This window comes from Lutra lutra, chromosome 13 (genome assembly GCF_902655055.1).
Source record: "Lutra lutra chromosome 13, mLutLut1.2, whole genome shotgun sequence".
NCBI classification, from domain to species: domain Eukaryota; kingdom Metazoa; phylum Chordata; class Mammalia; order Carnivora; family Mustelidae; genus Lutra; species Lutra lutra.
Genome location: NC_062290.1, coordinates 62,639,285 through 62,665,070, shown reverse-complemented (window position 1 = coordinate 62,665,070; position 25,786 = coordinate 62,639,285). Strand labels below are relative to the sequence as shown.

The 25,786-nt window shown below is 48.8% G+C and overlaps 1 protein-coding gene across 3 annotated transcripts in view; it reads left to right on the top strand.

Moving 5' to 3' along the window:
* The window catches only part of TBC1D2 (TBC1 domain family member 2), a 53,052-nt gene that overhangs the window by 12,278 nt on the left and 14,988 nt on the right, over positions 1 to 25,786 (top strand). The window contains exons 4-7 of one of the 3 annotated variants that reach the window (XM_047700432.1): positions 7,773 to 7,906; positions 11,333 to 11,529; positions 18,645 to 19,040; positions 24,676 to 24,786. In XM_047700432.1, coding sequence (XP_047556388.1) covers positions 7,773 to 7,906; positions 11,333 to 11,529; positions 18,645 to 19,040; positions 24,676 to 24,786 — 838 coding nt within the window. Of the gene's footprint in view, positions 1 to 7,772; positions 7,907 to 11,251; positions 11,259 to 11,332; positions 11,530 to 18,644; positions 19,041 to 21,251; positions 21,273 to 24,675; positions 24,787 to 25,786 lie in introns of those variants that run through there. The other 2 variants (XM_047700433.1, XM_047700434.1) reach the window with 2 other exon arrangements.

Below are 25,786 nucleotides of genomic sequence, written 5' to 3'. Positions count from 1 at the left end.
TGTTGTTAATTTTAGCCATTCTGATAGATTATGAGTTGATATCTCATTGTAGTTTCAATTTGTGTTTCCCTGATGATGAGTGATGTTGAGCATTTTTTCATGTGTCTATTGGCCATCTGAATGTCTTTTTTGAAGAATGCCTATTTGTGTCTTCTGCTATTTTTAATAGGATTATTTGGTTTTGGGGTGTTGAATGGTATCAGTTCTTTATATATTATGATACTAATCCTTTATCAGATATGTCATTTGCAAATATCTTCTCCCATTCAGTAGGTTGCCTTTTAGTTTTGTTGATTGTTTCCTTTGCTGTGCAGAAGCTTTTCATCTTGATGTAGTCCCAATAGTTTATTTTTGCTTTGTTTCCCTTGCCTCAAGAGACATATCTAGAAAAGTGTTGCTTCAGCCAATGTAAGAGAAATTACTGCTGTGCTCTCTTCAAGGATTTTATGGTTTAAGGTCTCACATTTACTCTTTAACCCAATGATCCAGTTTCTCTCTTTGGCATGTACCTGTCCAGTTTCCCCAACACTATTTGTTGAAGAGACTGTCTTTTTCCCATCGCTTATTCATTCCTCTTTTGTCAAGATTAATTGACCATATGATTGTGTGTTTATTTCTGGTTTTCTATTCTGTTCCATTGATCTATGTGTCTAATTTTTTTGCCAGTATCATACTATTTTAATTACTACCACCTTATAATATAACTTGAAACCTGGAATTGTGATGCCTCTAGTTTTGTTTTTCTTTTATTAAATTCACTTGTAAAATGTGTAACTTACTGTATGTCTATCATATCTCAGCTACTTTTTCATTTGTTATTCATTATTTATACAATTTCCCACAAGTAGGATTTGTTTTAAATAGTTCATGAGAAGATAGTAGTTATGGCCTGAGCTCTGGAGACAGACTGCCTGGATTCATATCACCAGTCATAGTCCGCGCTGCCCGTGGCAACTTGTTTGATTTCTCTGTGCCTCACTTAAATTGTTAGAGAAGTAAATACAACAGTGCCCGCCCTACACGATTAGCGTGGGAGTTAAATGGGTCAATGCATGCAAAGTGCTTTAGGACTGTGCTTAGCCATGGTAAGTACTTTATAAATATTGTCTGCTGCTACTATAGTTTTGTTTTTTTTTTTTAAGATTTTATTTATTTATCTGACAGACAGAGATCACAAGTAGGCAGAGAGGCAGACAGAGAGAGAGGAGGAAGCAGGCTCCCTGCGGAGCAGAGAATCCGATGCGGGGCTTGATCCCAGGACCCTGAGATCCTGACCTGAGCCAAAGGCAGAGGCTTTAACCCACTGAGCCACCCAGGCGCCCCTGCTGCTACTATTGCTAATCTAACTGAAGAATAGGAAGCTCTTGGGAATTCAGATGGTACCCAATACTGAGCCTGTTGAGGTGCTTATTTTCTGTGGACTTCAGATAGACTGGGACCTCTTAGGAAGCAGCCTACATTGTTCCCTGGACTTGGACTTGCTCTCTGTGACTCAGAGCATTTCCCTGTCGACCTCAGTGTTTGAAGTCCCTCGAGTAGCTAGAAAGGTGGTGATGCTTGCAGGAGAGAAGCAGGTTTTAGGGAAAGACAATGAGTGTCCTCCAGGGCCTGCTGGCTGGAGGTAGGACTGCCCTTGTGAGGCATTTGGATGGAGGGGCCCAGAACTCAGGAGAGTAATCTGAGCTGGGGAGAGAGACTTGGGGGTGTCGGTTATGGGTGAGCTCCCAGGGTGAGTAGATAAGGAAGGTGCCCTGCAGGGGATCTTCCCTCAGTGGGAACTGGAGAGAACTGGGTACATTGGGAGCCTGCTGTGGGGGCAGAAGGGGCTGAGATACACCCATCCAGGTTGTATCCAATGTAGAGTCTCACCAAGCTTAAGCCAGGTCTGTGCAATGAAGGCCACAAACAGAAGTGGAAGAGAGAACATGCAGAGACAGAAAGGAAGGAAGTTTCAGAGGATCAGTTCGTTACTTCCCTCCTGACATTTGTAATAACCCACAGAAAATGTGAGGAAAAGGTGCAAGAAGTGGGCTACTTGCCATGGGCTGCTGACAGCCCCAGTACGATCGGGGTTGCCCTTGTCTCCTGCACCCTGGGCACTGGCTGGTCTTAGAGCTTGATGTGGGCTCTGCCATGAGCCGGGGCCATACTCCGGGGAAGTGCTTCTAGAGCTCTGTGCTAGGTTCCTTGCGCGTCACTGAGATGGCTGCACAAATCTATGAGGCGGTGTCATAACAGTTAAGTTCTCTGGGCGTGGAGTCAGACATCCGGGTCTGATGCTCAGTCCCCCCACTCACTAGCTCTGTGGCTTTGGCTACTTATCCTTTCTGAATCTCCATTCTCCTCTCTGGACAGTGGATGTGACACTGCTACTCACTTCACTGGACCCTTGTGAGGATTGAGTGAGTTGAATGACTAGTGTCAGCTTAGTGCTTGGCCAGTGGAAGGACCCAGTCGCTGTCTGTTGTGCACATGTTCCTCATCCCCACTCCAGATCAGGAAACCCTGGCTCAGGGAGGATAAATGGCTCCCCAAGGTTATCTTTCCAGAGCAAGTCTTTATGACCACTCCCCCCCACTGCTGGGCCTTCCAGACTTAGGGTCATGACCTGAGCCAAAGGCAGACCCTTAACCAACAGAGTCACCCAGGTGCCCGGCCAATATTATCCTGATACCAAAACCAAATAAAAATAGCACAAGAACCTGGAGCTTTCACCTAGAATTTCCTTGTGTTGATTTTGGCAGCAGGCCTGTTTTTTTCCCTAATTCTTCTCTTCACAGGACTCCCAGCTGTATATGAGAATTTCAATTTCAACGCTGCAGTTTATATGGGTTCAAAACTCTGCTTTCTTTCCTCTCTTGCAGCCAATGTTCTAGGTTTATGGTATTAACAGTTGATCTGTGGTCACACAGACACACACCATCTTGTAGCTGTGTGTGGTGATGGATGTTAACTAGATGTAGTGTGGTGATCATTTCGCACTATGTTGAATAAATATGTTGTACACCTGAAATGATTATGTTCTGTGTTAGTTGTATCTCAATTAAAAAAAAAAAAAAAGATGGACAGTTGACCCCAGAACAAACTCATGTCCTCAGTCAACTTTCACAACGATAATCCCGCAGACACAAATTTCAGAATTCAGCGTCGTATGATAAGCATCTTTATTTCTTACATATCTGGATTCAGCTGATATAGGCTAGGTATACCTGGTCTTGACTCCAAACTGTCGGTAAGATTTAGATCTGATGGGGCGCCTGGGTGGCTCTGTGGGTTAAGCCTCTGCCTTTGGCTCAGGTCATGATCCCAGTGTCCTGGGACCAAGCCCCGCATCAGGCTCTCTGCTCAGCAGGGAGCCTGCTTCCCTCCTCTCTCTCTCTGCCTGCCCCCCTGCCCACTTGTGATCTCTGTCTGCCAAATAAATAAATAATATATATTTTTTTTTAATTAAAAAAAGATCTAGGTCTGCTCCTGTGTTCATGATCTTCCATGGACCAGCCCCTGCCTGAGCCATGTTCTTCAAGAGGCCATGCTCTGTATACAAGGACATTTTAAGCCTATGTTTACATCACTTCTGCTAACATCCCTTTGAACAAAGCAAGTTCCGTGGCCATGCCCAAGTCCAAAGAGGAAGTACTCTGCTCCTAAGGAGGTGGTGGGAAGGGGTGAATATTTGCTGAGGAGTAGTCTGATCTGCACATTCACCTTCACACTTGAAGTTCATCTTTCCATGTCCCCAAGAATTTCCCTTTCCTGGGAATTCAGCTCAGTATTTTTGAAACGTGTTTGGTATTTATGTAGCATCTAGGTGTCTGTGAATAAGGGCTTTTCAGGGTAATCTGTCCACTGTACTGCTGGAAGTGTACACTGCGCAGAGGGATGATACAACAAAGCCAGGACTCCCGTCACGGATCTACAGACCTTCTTCACGTCCCCTCCCTTTTTTTAAGATTTTGTTTATTTGGGAGAGAAAGCACAAGGTTGGGGGAGGGACAGAGGGAGAGGAAGAAGGAGACTCCCCGCTGAGCGGGGAGCCCAACTCCAGGCTTGATCCCAGGACCCTGGAATCATGACCTGAGCTAAATGCAGACACTTAACCAACTGAGCCACCCAGGCACCCCTCCCCTTCTCTTTTGACCACACTATTGCTGCCTTTTAAGTGAATGACCTCTGCATTTATTTCATTGTTTTTCAAACTGTTGACCACCATCACAGTAAGAAATACATTTTATTTTATAGTTCAGTTAGTACACATATATGTAATTTACAAAATATTAACTCCATTCTGAGTGGGATCCATTCTGATATTTTCCATTCCATATTTTTTTATTTAAATTCAATTAGCCAACATACAGTAAGTACATCATTAGTTTCAGATGTAGTGTTCAGTAATTCATCAGTTGCATACAACACCCAGTGCTCATCACATCATGTGCCCTCCTTAATGCCCATCACCCTATCCTACCCACCTCCCCTCCAGTGACCCTCAGTTTGTTTCCGGTAGTTAAAAGAGTCTCTCATGGTTTTTCTCCCTCTCTGATGACTTCCCATTCAGTTTTCCCTCCCTCCCCCTAAGATCTTCTGCACTGTTTCTTATATTTCACATCTGTGTGAAACCATATGATAATTGACTTTCTCTGTTGACTTCTTTCGCTAAGTCTAATACCCTCCAGTTCCATCCACGTCAATGTAAATGGTAAATATTCATCCTTTCTGATGGCTGAGTGATACTCCATCGTACATATATACCACATCTTCTTTATCAATTCATCTGTTCAAGGACATCTTGCCTCTTTCCACAATTTGGCCATTGTGGACATTGCTGCTTAAACATTGGGGTGCAGGTGCCCCTTTGGATCAATACATTTGTATATTTGGGGTAAATACCTAGTAATGCAATTGCTAGGTCGTGGGGTACCTCCATTTTTAACTTCCTTTTTTTTTTTTAAAGATTTTATTTATTTTACAGAGAGAGACACAGCGAGAGAGGGAACACAGCAGAGGGGTGGGAGAGGGAGAAACAGGTTCCCCATGGAGCAGGGAGCCTGATGCGGGGCTTGATTCCAGGACCCTGGGATCGTGACTTGAGCTGAAGGCAGACGCTTAACGACCGAGCCACCCAGGCGCCCCTCCGTTTTTAGTTTCTTGAGGAACCTCCATACTGCTTTCCAGACTGGCTGCATTACCTTGCATTTCCACCAGCAGTGTAAGAGGGTTCCCCTTTCTCCACATCCTTGCCAACATTTGTTGTTTCCTATCTTGTTAATTTTAGCCATTCTGACTGCTGTGATGTGGTATTTCATTGTGGTTTTGGTTTGTATTTCCCTGATGCCAAGTGATGTGGAGCATTTTTTCCTGTGTCTGTTGACCATTTATATGTCTTCTTTGGACAAGTGTCTGTTCATGTCTTCTGCCCATTTCTTGCCTGGATTGTTTGTGTTTTGGATGTTGAGTTTGATAAGTTCTTTATAGATCTTGAATACTAGTCCTTATCTGATAAATATCCTCTCTCATTCTGTAGGTTATCTTTTAGTTTTACTGACTATTTCCTTTGTTGTGCAGAAACTTCTTATCTTGATGATGTTCCAATAGTTAATTTTTGCTTTTCTTTCCCTTGCCTTTGGAGACAAGTCTAGCAAGAAGTTTCTGTGGCCAAGGTCACAGAGGTTGCTGCCTGTGTTCTTAAGGATTTTGATGGTTGCCTGTCTCACACTAAGGTCTTTATTCCATTTTGAGTCTATTTTTGTGTGTGGTATAAGAGAATGGTCCAGTTTCATTCTTCTGCATGTGGCTGTCCTATCTTCCCAGCACCATTTATTGAAGAGACTGTCTTTGTTCCATTGGATGTTCTTTCCCACTTCATTGAAGATTAGTTGACCATAGAGTTGAGGGTCTATTTTTGGGCTCTCTATTCTGTTCCATTGATCTATGGATTGTGCCAGTACCATACTGTCTTGATGATGATAGCTTTGTAATAGAGCTTGAAGTCTGGAATTGTGATGCCACTAGCTTTTAGTTTTCTTTTTCAACATTCCTCTGGCTATTTGGAGGTCTTTTCTGGTTCCATACAAATTTTAGGATTATTTGTTCCAGCTCTGAAAAATGTTGATGGTATTTTGTAGGGATTTCATTGAATGTGTAGATTGCTCTGGTAGCATGGATGTTTTAACAATATTTGTTCTTCCAATCCATGAGCATGGAATGTTTTTTCATTTCTCTGTGTCTTCCTTAATTTCTTTCATGAGTGTTCTGTAGTTTTTAGTACAGATCCTTTGCCTCTTTGTTTAGGTTTATTCCTAGGTATGTTGTGCTTTTTGGTGCATCCATTCCATATTTTAAATGCTAGTCACAGGGCACCTGATTGGCACAGTCAGTTAAGCGTCTGACTCTTGGTTTCAGCCCTGGTCATGATCTCAGAATCCTAAGATTGAGCCCCACATTGAGCTCCATGCTCTGCACAGAATCTGCTTGAGATTCTCTCTCCCCCTGCCTCTCCTGCTTGTGTGCTCTCTCTCTCTCTCTCTCTCAAATCTTAAAATAATAAAATATGTTCTAGTCATGATACTAAACTGATTTTACAATCTACCAATGGTTCACAACCTCCAGTTGGAAAAACACTGACCTAGCGAACTCCTTTAATTATCTTCTCTTCCTCATTATTAATTTTGGAATATATCTACTTTTATCTCTTTGCAAATGGAAAATAAACTCAGTTAAACTGTCCTCTCATCTGACTCATTATGAATTTCTCTCACACCTCAGCCAGGCTTTGGTGCCACCTAGTTCCTTCCTACAAATCCAGCACGCACTGAGCCTGCAGTCCGGGCATGTGCGCCCAGCGCCAAGTGCCAACAGGCATGCAAGCTGTTTGGTGCCCAGCTCTTGGAGAAATGACACTGTTATTCAGCCTAGACAAGAACTGGGTCAAAGGGTAGCCCATGGACAAAGTGCAGTAAGTTCCTTGGAGGCCATGAGATGATTAGTGAAGGCCTCCAAGAGAATAGATCTGAATGGGCAAAGAAAACAAGGGGAGAAGGATCCAGAAGGGGTTTGAAGCTTTCCTCAGCAGAAGCAGGAAGGCACCGATCATTTTTGAGCCAAGTAGTTATAAAACCAGATGAAGGTTTCAGGACAGTTGATTTGGCAAGTCTAGCATTCATTCAGCACGTATACCGTAAGTGCCTTCAGTGTTGCTGGCACCGTGCTAGGCATTGGAATGTTTGAGTGAACACAACGGGCAGACATCCTTGTATTCACTAGAACTTACTCTCCGGGGGCACCTGGGCAGCTGGGTCAGTTAAGCATCCACCATCCGCCTTCAGCTCAGGGCATGATCCAGGGTCCTGGGATCGAGCCCCTCTTCGGGCTCTCTGCTCAGTGGGGAGTCTGCTTCTCCCTCTCCTTCTGCCTGCCATCCCACCTGCTTGTGTGTGCTTGTGCACATTTTCTCTCTCTCTCTGTCAAATAAATAAAATCTTAAAAAAAAAAAAAAAGAACATATATTCCAGCAGTGTGGCTGGGGGCAGGGGAATCAAGCCTGTATTGTTTATTAGCAATATTGTGTGTGGATGGCCATAAGCATGATGAGAAAATGAAAAGGAGAGGGCGAGGGCTTGGGGAGTGGCTCAGGTGGGATGCACCTCCAGGCTGCCTGGAGTCCAGCCGACCGCTCTGCTTGGAGCATGACTATGGTGAAGGAGGTGGCGGCAGCAGGGAGAGCGGAGAGACAGGAGCGGCAGGATGGCAGCCTCAGGCTCCTGTTTTCCTTTCAGAAACACAATGTACAATATTCGGGGCAATAGGCAGGCCCAAGGAACAGGCCACGGACCTCCAGGAGAAGATCCTCCCGGGAGTGCGGAACCTCAGAGGGACGAGCAGCCCTTACCCTCCGACCCAGGCACCCCAGGTGAGCTCAGGTTTGGGCTGTCGTCAGAGACCAAGCAAGTGCCCTCTGTATCCTCCCCAGTGCCTTTTGTGTTGAACATGAAACTCTCCAGGTCACTCCTCCTGGTTTCCATGGTCTAGCAGCAGTGACTCTTTTTTTTTTTTTAATTAATATTACTATGATAAAATACACATGAAATATACCACGTTAACCAGTTATAAGTGCACAGTTCAGTGGCATGAAGCACATTCACGGCGGTGTTCAACCCTCACCACCATCCGTCTCCAGGAAGTCTTTTTTGTCTTCCCAAACATTGCTCTTAGCACTGACTCCTGAAGTAGTAAAAGAAAATGTCTTTCACTTTTTTTTTCTTACTGTTTTTTTTTTTTTTAATTTATAAGGACAGGATATAAAAATGCCTCCCTGAGGTGATTAAAATCAGATCTGCCTGAAGAAGCAGAACAAGTGACCTTTAGCTGTCCATCCAGCTGTTCCATAGCACTTTACTATTTCACAGAATGTGAGTGGCCCACACCTTCAGGGGGAGGGATCGACCTTTTTTTTTTTTTTTTTTTTTTTTTTTAGGAAATTGGGATGGGTGCCCTTAGGACATTCTGTAATCTGGAAACAGTTGGAAGAAAACTGGCTGAGGCAGCACCATGGGGTCTTCTAGCCGTGAGGACCCCTGGGCTATAAAGAAGTGGCTCCAGAAAGAGCATCCCTTTAGAGTAATGCCCACGTATTGCAGTGAACAGTGCATGAGGGGTTCAGTATCCCGGGGAACCAGGGCTAATGGAACCAGCACTGCTATGTAGCAGCTCCTTTGTGCCGAGGCTACCTTAAGCACTTTTTTCCCTTTGGTAACAGTTTCATTAAAATATAATTTACGGGGCGCCTGGGTGGCTCAGTGGGTTAAGCCGCTGCCTTCGGCTCAGGTCATGATCTCAGGGTCCTGGGATCGAGTCCCACATCGGGCTCTCTGCTCAGCAAGAAGCCTGCTTCCCTCTCTCTCTCTCTCTGCCTGCCTCTCCGTCTACTTGTGATCTCTCTCTGTCAAATAAATAAATAAAATCTTTAAAAAAAAAAAAAATTTACATACCAAACAATTCACCTCTTTGAAGTCTACCGATTCACCACAGTCAACTCTAGAACATGCTTATTATCCCCCAAAGAAACCTCCATCCCTCCAGCTCTAGGCAGCCGCTGTTCAGCTCTCTATCTCTGTGGATTTGCCTGTTCTGGATAGTTCATACAGATGGACTCTGCAGTGTCTGGTCCTTTAGGACTGGCTCCTGTCACCGAACAGAATCTTTTCAAGTTTCTCTTATGGGTACCAAGCGCTTCACCTGCTTTAACCTCTTTGACCCTTCCAGAAACCTGAGCGGTAGCTTCTGTTGTTCTCATTTACTTAATCAGAGGACCGAGGACAGAAAAGTGGGAGTGGCTCACTCATGACCGTACTGCTTGTGCGGAACTGGGAACTAGAGTTCAGGCTGAAGCTTTAGAAAAGTCTCATTTTCTAAAGCAGTGATTTTTCACACTATGTTTTTATTGCCATGACGCCTTGACTCCCATAAATAAAATCTAATATACAGTGCAGATCAAAGCAGACTTGAAGCAGGGGAATGGGGTCTCGGCTCCCCTCAGCTCCTCCTACCATCTTCCCCTCCCAGCTAGCCCTGTAGCACACCCATGAAATCCTACAGCACTGACGGAGACCACTCTCTTAGGCCTTATCTTCTCAAACTATGAAATGGGTGCCATGATCCCTACCTTGCCTGCCCTCAGAGTCAGTGGAGAGTAGTGTTATCAGAGGGCAGCAGAGCTGTAGGGAGCCTCTCTGCTCTTCTATACCCCATGCAGGAAAGAGAAAGAAAGAAGCCTTGCTGTCCTTTGACCTCTGCAATTGGGTTTGTACCCAGTGCAGCCGGATTTCTTTTAAGTCTAGAACAAAACCATTCTGTTCTTGTATTCAGCAAGGCCAGGCAGGTTCTGATCCCTACTCTTTTCTTCTCCATTCGAGATGGTTTGGCTGACCCTAGAAGAAACATGCTAAATTATTCGACTCATCCTCAAAGCCCTACCTGTCCCCTCACCTGGGATCCCATATCATGTGCTTATTTTTAACACCCTAGTCCCAAACGGATTGGGGATAGCTTATTAAACTATGTATCAGGGGAAAGTAAGTGAGTAATCTGGTTTAGGAAATTTAGATAAGACCAGGATAAGATCCTATAGAATAGCTATGAGTGAGCAGCAGATGCGGCTCTGAGCTTCTCAGTAGCCAAGGCAAAGAGGGAAATACAAGTGTTAGATTATTTCCAGTGCCCACAGAATAAACACGTATTTTCTAAGAAAAAGCAGAGCCTTTCTCAGAGGGCTGAGAGAAATTTCTTCTGCTGGTGCCTCATAATGGGCACGGTGTGTATGCACCATGTAGACGAGATTTTCAAGGTCTTTTAAAGGTCCTTTTCAAGGGCCTTTAAAATGTCCCTGGATGCAGGCTGATGGCAGATCCCTAAAGTGTAGGCTTGGGGCAGGGAAGGACAAGGCGTCGGGGGTAGGTGAGTAACTCTGATGTTGGATTTGATTTAAGAAAAAAGAAATAATAAAACAAAGTAAGAAATTCAGCAGCAGTTGGCAGATGTTTTCTATAAAGAGCTAGATACTAAATGTTGGAGACATTGTGGGGCATATGGTCTCTGTTGCCAGTACCCAACTCTGCCCTTGTAGAGTGAAAGCAGCACAGACAATGCATAAATGGATGTGGCCATGTTCCAATAACTTTATTTACAAAAGCAGGTTGTGGGCTGGATTTGGCCTGTGGGCCTCTGGTTGCTGACCCTGGCTCTAGAGGAAATAGGACTCTGCAGCCTGGAGGCAGTCAACTGTGGGGAATATGTTCCCTAACTTAACTTGTAATAAGAATCCAACTTTGACTTAGTCTCGGGGGCAAGAATGCCAAATACAGATATTCCATATCCTGTCTATGGACAGATCTCCGTACTTCAAAAATCGCCCAGAGGGTAGAGGTGGGATCTTGAAATAAGAAACAAGACATCCTGCCAGGGCTTGTGCCTGAGATGGCCCCTGGCACACAGCAGTGGGGTGGTGTAAGATAGCCCAGACAGGTGGGGATCCGAGAGTGGGTGAGAGGCACACATCAGAGGACGGCCTGAAGGACCCAGCCAGTACAGTATAAATAACATTTATACAGCCCAAGCATTCTCAAAGTGTGATCCCGGACCAGCTGCAGCAGCATCCCCTAGGAAAGTTTTAGAAATGCAAATTGTCAAGCTCCCCCCTCTCAGACCTATTGATGAGAAGCTCTGGGAGTAGGGTCCCACAATCTGCATTTTACCAGGCCCCCCAGGTGCTTCTGCAGCAAATTCGATTTTGACCACTGAGGCCACTGATCATAACCTCTGTGTTCCTCCTTTTGAGCAGGGAAAGATCCAGCAGATTCTCCAAAGCCTACACCCAAATCCTCTCTGACCGCCAGTCTCATTCAGAAAGCCAAGCGCCAGAACAACACCTTTCCACTCTTTGCCGAAGGACTCACACGAACCCGAACTGCCCAGGAAAAGGTTCTGGCCTTGGAGCAGCAGGTTCTGATGCTCACCAAGGAGTTAAAGTCTCAGAAGGTGAGCTCTGGTCCCAGTGGGTCCCCAGGCTCCAGTGCACCCCTCTGGCCTGGAGCTTCTAAACAAGCTAGACATGCCACGTTAGCCTAGCTGGGCGCGGGCCAGTCTCTGTCCTTACCAGCCAAACTGCTGGTGGAGGGAAATGTTGTGCTCTTGGCTACTATGGGACCTGTGGACACTCAGCCTAGGTGACAGAATGCCTTCCAGGGCAGGGTCTCCGGAACCTCCTTTGTATTGCCCTTGGACTCCTGGAAGACTGTGCCTGGCCTGACCCCACACTGAAGAGAGGCAGCCTTTGGAGGAGGGGGGTCTGGATGCAGGGTTCTGGGAGGGGCCCCTGAAGGAACTGGCAGCTACTAATGGTGTAGATTGCTGAAGCACTCTCACAGGAGAGAGAAAGCAGGCAGGTCTGTGTAGCTCTGGGGCTCAGCCAGGCCCCACAGGGGACATTGACAAGGAAGATTCTACAATCACCATTGTAGAACACAGATCACGTACATACACGGACGTTAAAATCATCACCAAATCCTAAAACCCAGGGAATACACCATGTTCGCATTCTGGGGCAACTTTGTGAAGTCTCCCTCACCTCCTTGCCACATGCAAGGAGGTGAGGGGGACTGCAACCCTGGGCACAATGAAAGTAGTTCAGATAGCACAGTTGTTACTGAAAATCCCGAGGTTGGTGCCCGGTGATGTCCCCAGGCATGGGCTCCACTGAGAACCCCGGCTTCTTTTCCTCTGAGGGGAAAGCCCAAGTCCTCATGTTGAGGTTTGGCTGGCCTCAGTCTTCCTGCTTTATTCCCTAGCTCTAGCCTCTGGGGTGGGCGGTGGGGGGTGTAGTGTATATACTTCTGAATAGTCTCCCTCCTGTACATTTCTTCTCCTCCTTTCTGCTGCTCCATTTTTGGAGAAGATAGTCCAGAAAAATGCTCTCCCTACCTAGTTTTGCCCCTTCTCTGCCTTTCTTGCCTTAAGCGGGTAGTAGGGGAAGCAGCTGAGGCTTCCCTAATGAAGCCACCCGTGATTGGAGTTCTCCAAGGAGGAAGCTCATTCATTCATAGGGTCTCCCTTTAGTTGTGAACTCACCAGGTCTTTGTCGAGGGCCTGTGGTGTGCACTCAATAGTCTAGGTGCTGGGAACAGTGAGAAGAGACATGGGCCCTGCCTCTCAGGGGCTTGCATTTCACAGCAGAGGCAGGTGGTAAGCATGCCGACACCCACGTATAGCATTACAGCCTGGGAAGCCCCCTCTGAGTCCGCTTAGCAGCCCAGCTTTTTCTCCGGCCATCTTCCCATCCTGCGGTGGAGCTGCTGGCGCTCCTGAGAGCCCAGAGGGTGTCCAGCTGGCTCCAGTTGGATCCAGCCTGATCCCTGGACCAGTACAATATAAGGCCCAGACCCAACCTGGCCGGGAAAAGCAATCTGGATGTGAGCACTGCCTCTCCTTTCACCACACCTTCCCCTTCTTTCTAGGAAATCTGGGCAGCCTTCCGGGGCTTAGCCTTTGCTTCCAAGGTGTCAGGAGTTGTCCAATGAAGGAGAGAGGCCTGGGAGCCTGAGATTTCATTGAGGTTTGCCCCTGACAGCTGTGCCTCCCTGGAATATGTGGTATTCTTAATAAATGGAGGCAAGCTCTTGGAGATCAGTAAGGGCTCCCCAGGCTGCTACTAGCTTCCTGCCGTCAGGATGAAAATGGAAGGAGGAAGTTGTGCAAGCATTACAGAATCTGGACTTTCTAACTAGCTCACTTTCCAGCAAACCTTGGCCTGGCCTGGGACCAATAGAAGGAGAGGAAGCCTTGCGGTTTCACTCTTAACTCACCAGATGAGTGCTGTGCGTGCTCTCCGGCCCATCTCACAAAGGTGGTTTTGTCTGGTGGGTGTCTCAGAGCACATGCCTTGAAGTGGATGGTACCATCTGCAGTTCTAGCCCTGAGCAAGTTTCTTAACCTCTCAGAGCCTCAGCTTCCTTCCTCCTCTGTACCTGGAGGTTCAGTGGTCCTTACTGGAGAGGCCTGTGTCCGGATTCATAAAGCACAGTGCCTGGCTCGCAGCAGCTTCTCACCAGATGCAGGCTTTGGCTGTCACTGTGGCATTCCCTGCCCTCCTTGTTGATTCCTTCCAGCCTAACAAGGAGTAGCGCATTCCTCTGATGGGCTCTAGGAAGACAGATGGGCACCTGTGAGGGTCTCCAAGAAACGAGTGGCATAGCAGTGATGGATGGAGGTCAAGTCTTCATTCCACATCCATCACGGGGAGCCCCAGCCCTACAAACTCTGGCATTTTACCTCTAGCCCAGATACCAAAACCAAAGAGCGGAGGGAGAGATGATCGACTCTTGGCCCAGAGCTAGGACAGGGGAGGCCTGCAATACCTTGGGGTGCCCAATGGTGTCCCAGATGTGCAGAAATGCTGATTGGAGGGCACTAACTATCCATCTAAGACCCTCCGAGTCCAGTTCCTCAGCTGGGCAGACAGTCCCCCAGACTTCCCTAGGCCCACATCTACAAGATGCCTTCCTGTGTCTCTTCAGTGGAGGGTGCTCTCTTTCTGCCTAAGGCTGCAGGAAGATATGGGACCTGGGAGGTCTTGTCCTGGCTCAGCCACCCAGGTGCTCATTGCCAATAGCTTTAGGGACCCTTGAAGAATTTGTATCTCAGATTCTGTTGCATGCTGTGGAGGGCACAGAGGTGCATAGGGTCCCTGCCCTCAGGTGGGAAAGGGGAGATAAGAGCGTACATACCTGGTGTTGAGTGTGGCCCTAGCTCTGTGCTTGGGCTTTCCATGCATTAACACTTATCCTCACAACAGTTACAAGCCCCCTTTTCTTGAGGAGCAAACTGAGGCTCTGAGAGATTCTGCATGCCCAGGGTCTCCCCGGGGCCAAGACCAGTTTCAGACTCTAGTCTGTCTGCTTCTAGAGTTTCTGCCTTTTTCACCGTGCCATGCTCAAGGAGCTCAGAGATGGTGAGTGACTGTCCTAAGGTCACACAGCTGGAAGAGCCAGGACTGAGACCCTCAGTCACCGCCTCCTCGGTGGTCTCCTGGTACGGCCCAGCATAAGACATGATCACCGTAACTGCTTTTCAGAAAATACGAATACACTCATGTCTGGTGTCCTATTGAATTATAGGACCACTCCAGTACCCATGGAGCCATTATCTGACCTAGACTCTTGCAGCATGCTGGTCCCCCAGGAGATCGGGCCTCCTGAAGATAGCACCAGATGGCTGCTTGGTGGGTGACTCAGGCTCTCAGAGTTGACAAAATTGTACCCAGCCTGAAGGCTGCCTGCTCTGGCAGATGGAAGCCCATGTTTGTAGTGATGTTGGCCATCTGTTGAGTGCTGGGAATGATGAACTCTTCCTAGGCCCTATCTGGGGCCAACTTAGCTTGCTGAGGGTAATTTATTGAGGAAACTCAGTGGGGACAAAGTGCGGCCTCTTACTTCCCTAGAACCCCAGCCAGAGACCTCAGTGTACACTCCCCTTGTCCAGAGTACAGAGTACAAAGACTTTAGAGTGCATAGAGGGAGGGTCGACGTGGGCCTTGACTATTTCCACTTGGGGAGGGGCACTTGCCATGCTTCCTTTCTCTTCCTTGAAGTGGCTGTCCTGGGAGTAGGGAGCATGCTCTCCATTTTACGTATGACAAAGCCATAGTTCGCTTTTCTGAAACACTGTCACTAGAAACACCCTCATGGACCTGGAATGGCAACCAAGGCCTCAGGGACTCCAGAGCCAGTGCACCTGCTGGTGCCCAGCCTCTGAGGGGCCAGGGGCTGGGGTGCCGGACTGGGATTCTGGTTCTTTCCCCAACAACACTGGGCCCATCCACCTCAATTTTAGTGAGTAAGGAAAGTGTCGACTTTTTAATAAAGGAAAGGATTAATTTTTGTGTTTTTTTTTTAAAGATTTTATTTATTTATTTGACAGAGAGATCACAAGCAGGCAGAGAGGCAGGCAGAGAGAGAGAGAGAGGGGAACCAGGCTCCCCGAGAGAGCAGAGAGCCCGATGCGGGGCTCGATCCCAGGACTCCGAGATCATGACCTGAGCCAAAGGCAGAGGCTTAACCCACTGAGCCACCCAGGCGCCCCAGGAAAGGATTAATTTTTAAAAGATGGTTTGTTGGCTTTTAAAATTTTCAATAGTCAACTATACCTCAATAAAAAAAATTTTTTTAAATGACAACTTGTGGCCAGTTATCAAAATCTGAAATGGGCCAAACAATGATTTGATTAAGAAATATTAGAAGTACCACTTGATCAGCTCTTGTTTCTAAGAAGAGGTCCTAAAGCATTGCTTATAGAGGTGGGAATTGGAAAGACCCCAGGTGTCCCTCCTTGAGGGCAGGACAGGGCACTGGGGCGCATCCAGACAAGGAACAGTCCCTACACTGTTGCTAGTGACGGCCGTGCTCAGCGACAGCATAGTGTATCGTAAGGCCCTGAGTGGCTTCCCTTTTGGTTTTTAATATTTCTGTATCGTGTGTATGTGCGTTTTTGTGACATGATGTCCTCCGGTCCATCCATGTTGTAGCAAGTAACGGGTTCCCTTCCTTTTTCAGGCTTAGTAATATGCCATCATGTGTATATGCTACATTCCATTTATCCGTTCACCATCAGAGGTGTGTGTGTTGTTCCCATCCCTTGGGTGTTGTAACCAATGCTGCTATGAACATGGGTTATTTCTATTTTTAAAGAAATGGGAAGAAGTGTCTCAGTGCAAAATGTGTTAACTACACATCATGGAGAAGTGGAGGACCCTAGATTAGGAGTTGGGAGTCCTCTGTTACGGCCTCTGGAGACCCACCAACTCCTTTTAGTCTCCTTCCTTCTTTCTTGGACTTCAGTGTCCTCCTGTGACAGTAAGGTGACCCACCTGACCAGGTGGTCTCCCCAGGCCTGCCAGCCACCAGGTTTTCTGAACCCCAGGTCCATTCGCACTCTTTACCTCGTGCTTCCCGCTCTGACTCCATTCCTTCCCTGCTTCCTTTCCCCCAGCTCATGCTGCAGCAGGGATTCTGGGATGGGAGGATAGCCTCCTGGGCTGGAAGTAGGAGGGGGAAGGCAGCTGGATGTAATAAAATGGGCTTCAGAGTTGAGTCTCCCAAAGTTGGGGGGAAGATAGCCGCCTGATGCGGAGCCCCAGGCGAGTCTGAACAGTGATGTCGGCTCGTTATCTCACCCGGGCACTTACCAGGGTCATCTCCACATCTCAGCCAAACCAGAAAATGGTCTCAGCTTCTCGGTTATCCTGGAGCCACAGGAATGGTGATCTCTCTCAGCAGAGCCTGAGAAGCCAGTTCATTCCAAACATTCCAGTCTGGTTTGCAACCACCTCCTCACCCCACCTTCTGGCCACACCCCAGAATGCCCATAGCCCCACACAGGGTTAGGGTTAGGCCTTTGCTGGAGCTGCTGACTTAGCACATGTGGAAAGGCCTATCAGCCCTCATCTCCTGCCTATTTCTTGACCGTCTCCAGCCCTCATTCTTCACAGAACTCTTCTGCCTTTCTGTAGAATATACTGGTCTTCCCCCACCTCTGCCTCAGGTAGAAGTCATTGCTCTCTGCTCTGTATCCCCACCAATACACTTGCTTCCCCCTTGCAGTAAATCATTCCATTATAGTAGTTCATTTTTGCTCCCACCAGCCTTGGTGGTGTTTGGAGGTGAGAACTCTGACCAATCCCCCTTGGGGCCACCCGTACCAAGCCCAGGACCTGGCACTGAGTGGGGCTTAATAAGTTTGGATGGCTGGAGGGAAGGGAGAGAAGCAGAAGAGGGCCAGTCTGTGGTTCCCCAAGTTTCAGAAGATGCATGCTATTTTAATCTTGCCATTATTTTCTCAGATAAAGTCATTATTTGGAGCAGTTTTCTTCTAAAATGGAACTGTTCTTAGCAAGAACCCTATCCAGCTGATCCATTTAGTTGAACACTTTGGTGTAGATACAGGTAACGTGTTTCTGGGAAGCCATGTTCTCTGGTATGGAGCATAGCAATGGCCCAGAGTCCCTGTCCCCCAGGTCTGAGGTTCACGTGGGACTGGCCGCTGGGCTGCCTGGCTTCTGATATTCTGATCCTGGCCTTAAGTGAGTCCACATCCCTGCGTTGGGACAGAACAAGTCCTGGGGAGGTTGGGGGCCTGAAGGCGTGGAGAGCCAAGCAGACCTGGAGTTTCCATGTGAATATCGTGCCCCACGAAGAAATGTTGCTCATGAGCCCTTCTGCTTTATCACACCGGCCTGTAGGCATTGCTTGGTGGCCTGAGGGGCTGGGCACAGGGGAGCGCATGAGGCTCTGTGTGTGCTTTAGCCTGAGGACTGCCCATGTGTTTCTTCTCTGGTGCTCTCCCAGCTCCGTCGGTAGCTGCTACCTGATGCTATCTTCAGTATCCTGAGGCCTCCACTAGGCTTAGTAGGAAGGAATATTGAGATGAATCAGTGAGGTCTGCCACAGGAGCTGGAGAGAAGAGCCACGCCAGCATCCCACGGGCTGCCTTCACGACTGACCGAGCACAGGCTTACAGTGATTTGGGATGGAATTCCATTCTACTCTGTGGGGCTCAGTTTTCCCATCTCTGGAATGGACATGTATCCGTCAGGGTTCCAGCTCAGCTGCTGTGACAAAGAAGCCTCCACGTACTACTTATTTCCCTCCTACCTTCTCATGGAAGAACCCAGAGGTTCAGTGGCAGTTCTGAGCTGGGAGGACAGCCGCCGTCCTTCATACACCTTCTGCTCATGAGCCCGAGGGGGCTGCTCTGGCTCTTGCAGTTTCCCAGCCAGGAGGAAGGGCAGCGCGGGTGGGTGGTGGTTTATAAAGGAAGGACCCAAAAGCTACCCACACAATCTCTGCTATCCCGTGTAGGCAGGGCAGTCACTAGGCTACACCTCACTGCAGGCCTGGCTGGGAAATGGGGTCTTCAGCTGGGAGCCCTGTGTCTGGGTAAAGCTCCCCTGAGCAGGAAAGGAGAAAATGAGCCGGCCCAGCAGATGATGCTCGCCACTGCTCAGGGCCCTTAGGAGAACCAGGGACTGTAGCCAATGCCGAGTCCCCGGCACCTCCCAGGCCGTCCCCAAGTTCACGAGGTGCTTCCCTTTCCTCCCCCAGGAGCTGGTGAGGATCCTGCACAAGGCGCTAGAGGCTGCCCAGCAGGAGAAGAGGGTGTCCAGTGCGTACCTGGCCGCGGCTGAGGACAAGGACCGGCTGGAGCTGGTGCGGCACAAGGTGCGGCAGATCGCGGAGCTGGGCAGGCGGGTAGAGGCCCTGGAGCAGGAGCGGGAGAGCTTGGTGCACGCGGCTGGCCTGCGGGAGCAGCAGCTGCAGGAGCTGCAGCGGCACGTGCAGCTGCTCACGGAGAAGAACCAGGCCAAACAGCAGGTCATCTGCAAGCTCTCGGAGCAGGTCACCCAGGACTTCATGCAGCCCCCTTCCCAGACACCTGTGCCCCCAGGGGCGGCCGACAGGGACTTCCTGAGCCAGCAGGAGAAGATGGAGCACCTGAAGGTAGGGGCCCCTCCCCGCAGGCCCTGGGCCCTTGGTGGGGGTAGGGTGGGGAGCCCACTGCTCTCAACCCTGAGGGTTTCCTAGGTAGAGCAGGGATAACCCTTGGTACTGGAAGGTTCGTGTCTGAAATACATATCAGTGAAAATATTCTACGCATTTCCTCGCTGTCTTAACCAGAAGGTCCAGTGCAATTTGACTTTTTCGTGATCTCCTGGGCTGGAAAGGGAGGGTATCCCTAGATGATCTCTAGAAGTGGAAGAGCAAAAGGTGAGGTCAGAACTCCCGACTGCCAGGCCAGCTAAGTGTCATGCTGATGCCCTTGGGAGCCCCCAGGGTGCCTGGTGGCCTCCCCCAGCAGGCAGTCCAGGTTATCTGTGGCTGCCTGGGACTTGCCCAGAACCACGGCAGGAATCATTGCTCCTCTGTGAGACTGTCTGCTGCACGGCGGCCACTGTCGTGGCTGCTCTGCTCCCGTCATCTCATCTGCTGCCCCACCAGCCCTGGGAGGGTTGTGTGCTCCCCACTTGTGTGCTCCCCACTGTGGGCCGGAAGGCTGAGGCTGAGAAGGGGCCGTGTGCGGAGGAGCTGGAGAGCTGGAGATCTCCGACGAGCACCTGCTCTGCTGCCTTCCAGTTTCTTTGCGCCTTCCCGCTTGGGCCACCGTCCCTGCCTCCCCCTTGCCCAGGCGGTGGCTCTCACTTGGGGAGGTTGTGCCCTCCCACAGAGACCGATTTCAGCATGGGGAGCAGGAACTTAATTTTTAGGTGTGATGCCTGCCGTGGACATCAATGTCCTCTCTAAGTCGGTGACAGGAGCTGCCGGGCCACCTGAAGGCCTGAGGCTGGGGATCGGCACTCAGAACCCCCAGTGTCCTTAAAGGCAGTTGTGTAACAGGGCCAGTCCTGCCCAAATCCCCCCCGCACACATGAATACGTATGTACCTGTAACCCAGGGAGCTCCCTTGCCACGGGACCAAAGCATTGCTGCTGGAAGAGGGGAAGCAGAAGGAAAAAAAGAAAACTCCAGAAGCTTTTGAGGAACCAGTGAGCAGTGTGATACAGTGTCCCCTGCCCCATCTGTGAAGCCAGGCCTAGTTTTGGGTCCAGGCTCTGCTGGGTGACCTTGGGCAGGGTCCCTCACCTCTCTTTAAAATGACCTCACTGTTCCTACTCACAGGGCTGTTGGGGGGTGAAGGAAGATAACATGAAACCCAGATCCCTCCCATTTCCTTCAGCATGAAAAAACCATATAACCAGTCTTTGAATCTTTTCCCTTTAAAATCAGATTCTTTTGACTTCAAAATGAAAACAAAATCCTTTCAAATGCAGATGGAGCAAGGTTATTAGAAAGCTCTCAGGACTGGAAAATTGCTTTCATCAGATTGCTTCCCTGCCCTCCTCTGCCCTGCTAAGAGTCTTCTGTCTGTGTCCATCCTGCTGGAATCCACAGGTGAAGACCCCGTAGAGCAGGTCCGGGGTCCGAGAAGTAGATGTGTTGGGCACCCCTGAGAGCCGAGATCCGACTGGAAGCAGGGGCTTGCTGTGGGAGCTGGAGTGTGCCCCTGGATTTGCATGTCAGGAATTCATCAGTGAGCCCAGATAGGAGGAAATTCCTGTCAACCAAACTTGCCTTGCTGCCATCCTCAGAGACCCAATGTTTGTGCCAGAAAGGAATCTCATGTGCTAGAATTCCTCATTTGTTAGCCTTTATGTGTCTGATCTAGAAAAATAGAAAACTCCAAAAGCCATGGTCTTTCCATTTGGGGACAGAGCAATGTTCACATCTCCCCCTTGCCCTCGGATGGAGGGCATGCGGCTTTAAGGAGATGCCCCCTTGTTGAAGCTGCCAGTTTGAGAACAGAATCACTGGCCTCTTGAATATCGGAATCTCTTGAAGACTCAGAGACCCAGTCTTTGACATTTTCTGGCAGGGACAGCTGAGCCCTAATGGGGTCCATGGTTCCATAGCAAAGCAGCAGGGTTGCAGCTAGACCCCAGCACACCATCCACTGCCTTCCCCGTTAGCACAGGGGTCAGCCCATGCGGCATTTCCCCCAAGAGAATTCCGAGGCTCGTGATCCCTGTGAGGACAGACAGGCAGACTCTCTTCCTCCTGTCCCCTTCTCCAGTTGTGTTTTCCTCCTTTGCGTACCAGTGACTGTCGTGTGCCTTTCTTTTCTCTGAGCTCTCTCTTTTTCCTCCCTACAGTTCTGAGCCATGGAGAGCACTCAAGGTAGGGCGATGAGCTGAAGGGGGAGGCGCCGCCCAGATGCCCCCCCCACCCCCACGGCAACTCCAAGGGGGCTCACACCCGCCCTCACTGTCTGGGCTACAGGCAGGGTGCCCCCGGCAACATGTCCAAAGCCTTGGAAGTGCCAGGGAGCGTCTTGGGGCCTGGGCCGAGGACAGAGGGACAGAAGCAGGAGGCAGAACAGAGCGGCACACCCCGATGTGCTGTCACCAGCAGTTTTCCATTCCTCTGTGGACCTTCCGCCCTGGGCTTGGATCCTGCCTCACTTGTGTTCTAAGCATGTGACTGAGGCGAACTTACCCTCTCTACTTGTTTCCTCATCTGTAAAATGGGGACGATGGTACTTTAACACATAGCCCCCCATGGCAGAGATAAATTACACACAATAATGTGCGTGAGGGAGATGGGTGTGACACACAGTAGCAGCTCCAGCAACAGGTGCTCCCTTCCTCCTTCCTCCCTTGCCTGGAAGCGTGTTGTATTTCCTCAGACATTTGGGATGAAGGCACAGCAGCATTGTATCAAAAACAATTAACAGTAATTAACTCGTAGGATGGTAGTATCCAGTCAGTGTTAAAATTTTCCAACTGATTTGTAAATGTTATTAATAGCTTTTGGGTTCTTTTATATAATCTTTAAATAAAATAAATTCATGAAAAAAAGAGGACACAACAGCAGCCATGGGAAATCTGTCAGTGGGGGAGGGAGGAGTGCAGCGGGTGACCATAGCTCTCTAGGTGCCACAAGAGCCCAGAGAAGGAGGTGACTCTCATATTCACCACAGGCCAGTCACCATTCTCAGCCTTTTGCACATATTAACTAATCGCACCCTGCCCACAGTGCCTGAGGTGGACCTGTTATCCTTCCTGTTTTCCAGGGGAGGAGGCCCAGAAAGGGCAAGGAACTGCTGGGCTCCACAGGGCTCCGCAGGCCACAGGGCTCGGGGCCAGCTCCCTGACTGAAGGCAGTGCCTGCCTCTCTGTGGTTGTATTGTGCTCCAGGGTCAGAGGTCAGACAAGCCTGTGCGGGGTCAGTCTGACTGCCAAGCATAGCCCTTGAAGGACAGGACTAGACATCTGGCGTCCAGGGGGATGCCAGCAGGCCCAGAGCTTGGGGAGGATCTAGACTGTTTGTGCGGTGGTTGGACTTGGCTTCAGAATCAGACACATCTGGGCTCGGTCACACCTGGTCACACCTGGTCTCAGCTGTGTGACCTCAAACAATGCACTTGTCCTTTCAGAGCCTCTGAGACCGCACCTGAGTGCCTTTCAGGGCTGCCGGGGAGGTTGAGTGGGGTGATGCTCTCAGCACGGGCTGGGGGCTCAGGGTGATGGTGTCGGGTGCCCACACAGCTTCTGTGTTCCTAAACCTGCCAGTCCCCAGACACCTAAATGAAAGACTGTCACGGGCGGGGGAGGGGCCAGTTCTGGAAGAGCCTGATGTCCGCAGGAGGTTGGCTCGCACCAAGCCCGCCACCCCTCCACCTAAGGATAAGAAGATGGGGGCCCTAGAGAGGAAGCAGACAGATGCTGGTGCAGAGAAGGGCTAGCACCCTCTGGCGGCATTTCTGAGAAAAGGGAGCCCAGAGTTTGATCTAAGGTAGACACAGTGGGAGAGGAGGAGGGTGACCAGGCTGGGGAGTTGGAGTCACCTGGGTTCAGGCTGGATGGTGAGAGCAGAGAACCAGCTCAGCCCGAGTACATGAACCCTTGCAGCCCGGGCACAGTGAGGGACACAAAGGCAGGGGTGGTTGGGGTGAGAGATGCCCCAGTGGGGTGGTGAGAGGCCTTGTGATGAAGCTAGCCAGGGGCTTTTATTTCTAGCTGAGGAGCCCTGGGAGCATGTGGCCTTCCCACTGGGTCAACCACCCAGGCAGAAGGCAGCAGACCCCAAGTATGAATTGGAGCTTCTGGGCTGGGAAAGATCTTGGCCAGGATGCAGGCCCACCCAGGGAGGATCAAGATGGCCTATGAGCAGGGCACCTGTGACCCGTCCCTGATAATGAGATGCCACAGCCATCACAGGTGTGATGCTCTTACTTTCCAGATAAGTCAGGGGCTACCCACGGTCACGCCTGCAATAGTGTCTCTCTCACGCACTTACAGCCCAGTACATTTCTTGGGTGGGGGCTGAAGGGTTTGAGTTGCAGCTAGCAAATGTCCTGGAATTCCTGGGTATAGCTGTGAACATGCATTGTCCATTGCTTCTGTAATATCCATCCCAGCGGAACGAAGGTTGAGAGCCAGTGCTGTGGCTGCTCCTTTCCAAGGCTCAGGCTTCTGCTTGAGCCTCCCCAGTGCTTGGCCATCTTCTCCTCAAATGCCCTGGCAGCAGGATCTCACTCCATCCACTGGACAGCTTGCAAAAGGAAAACTCTAGGCACAGAGCTCTGCATCAGAGCATTATTCATAATCAAAAGCCAACTGGAAACACTCAGGGCTCAAATAAAAAATAACAGGGGAAGGATTATGACTGAGATATAGTAAATTCACCCAAGAAAATCATTATCAGACATTTAAAGTAATCATCGGGAAGCTTATGTAACATAGAGTACAGTTGACCCTTGAATAACGGGGGTTTGAATTGCACGGGTCTACTTACAGGCAGTTTTTTTTCCTGATAAATACGGTATAGTCATGTTAATGTATTTTCTCTTTATAATTTTCTTAGTACTCTTTTCTCTAGCTTACTTTATTGTAAGAATACAGTATATACTGCATATAGCATATGAAATGTGTGCTGATTGGCTCTTCGCATTCTCAGTAAGGCTTTGGTCAATTGTAAGTGATTAGCATTTAAATTTGGGGGGTAGTCAAAGTTATATACAGACTTTTGACTATGTGGCAGGAGTTGGGGGGGTTCAGCACCTCTAACCCTGGTGTTGTTGAATGGTCAACTGTATTTACAAGGTGGCATTACATACAAAAAAAAATTTTCCACCCCAAATTGTTCAGTATGATTGCAAATACGTGACAACATATGTTTATTTTTAAAACAAACACTACTTGGATGTTTATTTGTTTTGGTCTCTATACTTACTATTAATGACACTTGTTACCTCAGGTCATCTCCCAGCCCTACAGGGAGTAGTGTTTGCCCCTTTTACAGATGAGAAAACAGAGAATCAGAGGTATTCAGTGAAGCGTCCCAGGCAGGAAGTTAGAACCACATCTTGAATGCCATACTTGAGGCCCTCTCTACCGTATCATGCCGGGATCAAGATTAGTGAAGGGGCCTGCCTATAATACTACTTCTTGCAGACTTTTTCTTCTGTTGTCATTATTAGACATTTCTAAAGGGAGGAAGTGTTGGCAGCTCATCTGAGGGTGAAGATGAGGGAGATATTTGCGGTGCAACTCATCAAATGCTTTGGTCTCTTTTCCAGGATGACATGGAAGCTTATCGGACCCAGAACCGCTTCCTCAACTCCGAGATCCACCAGGTCACAAAGATCTGGAGACGAGTGGCTGAAAAGGAGAAGGCCCTCCTGATGAAGGTAAGAGCTGGAGTCCGTCTCCAAGCCCAGCCATCCTTCGGTCCCTCAGCTTCTCACCCCTGTATGACTCTGTCCTTATCAACTGTGCTACCTCTGGACTGTGCCCCTTACGAGCTGTCTTTCCAGCCTCAGGCATCTGTGCTATGCTGATTGCTGCTTCTGATCACAGAAATGCTGATGAAGAGGCAGGCAGCCATCAGTGCACCTCCCCTCCTGGCCAGAGTAACTTCTGAAGGATTCAAAGGGCTGCCACTCTTCCCCTCCCGCATTCATTTCTCTCTTTTCCCCCTGCGTTTTGGGAGCCAGTTATTAAAGACTAGATATTCCAAAACAACTACCTTGCACATCCAGGGAAAGGCTCAGAAAAGACTTGAGAACTTAAGTTTACACCTTAGGCTATCCTTAGCACAGAGATAGCCTATAACAATCAAAAAACAAAAAGTTTTTTCTCAGATTTTTGGAGAATCTGATTTCTAGTGTTCAGATGTCCAGTTTTCAACAACAAAAAAAATATCAAGGCATACGAAGATACATGAAAGTATGGCCCATTTGAAGGAAAAACATAAATCAATAGAAACTACCCCTGAAAAAGACCTGGTACTGGCTAATACCAGGCAAAGACTTTGAAACAGTTGTCTTAAAGGTGCTCAAAGAACTAAAGGAAGACGTGGAGAGTAAAGAAAGAAATATATGAACAAAATAGAAATATCAGGGCGCCTGGGTGGCTCAGTGGGTTAAGCCGCTGCCTTCGGCTCAGGTCATGATCTCAGGGTCCTGGGATCGAGTCCCGCATCGGGTTCTCTGCTCGGCAGAGATCCTGCTTCCCTCTCTCTCTCTGCCTGCCTCTCTATCTACTTGTGATCTCTCTCTGTCAAATAAATAAATAAAATCTTTAAAAAAAAAAAATTAAAATTAAAAAAAATAGAAATATCAAAGAGTTAGAAAACCTACGAAGAATAAAAAAAAAAATACTGGAGCTGAAAAGTACAGTAACTGAAAT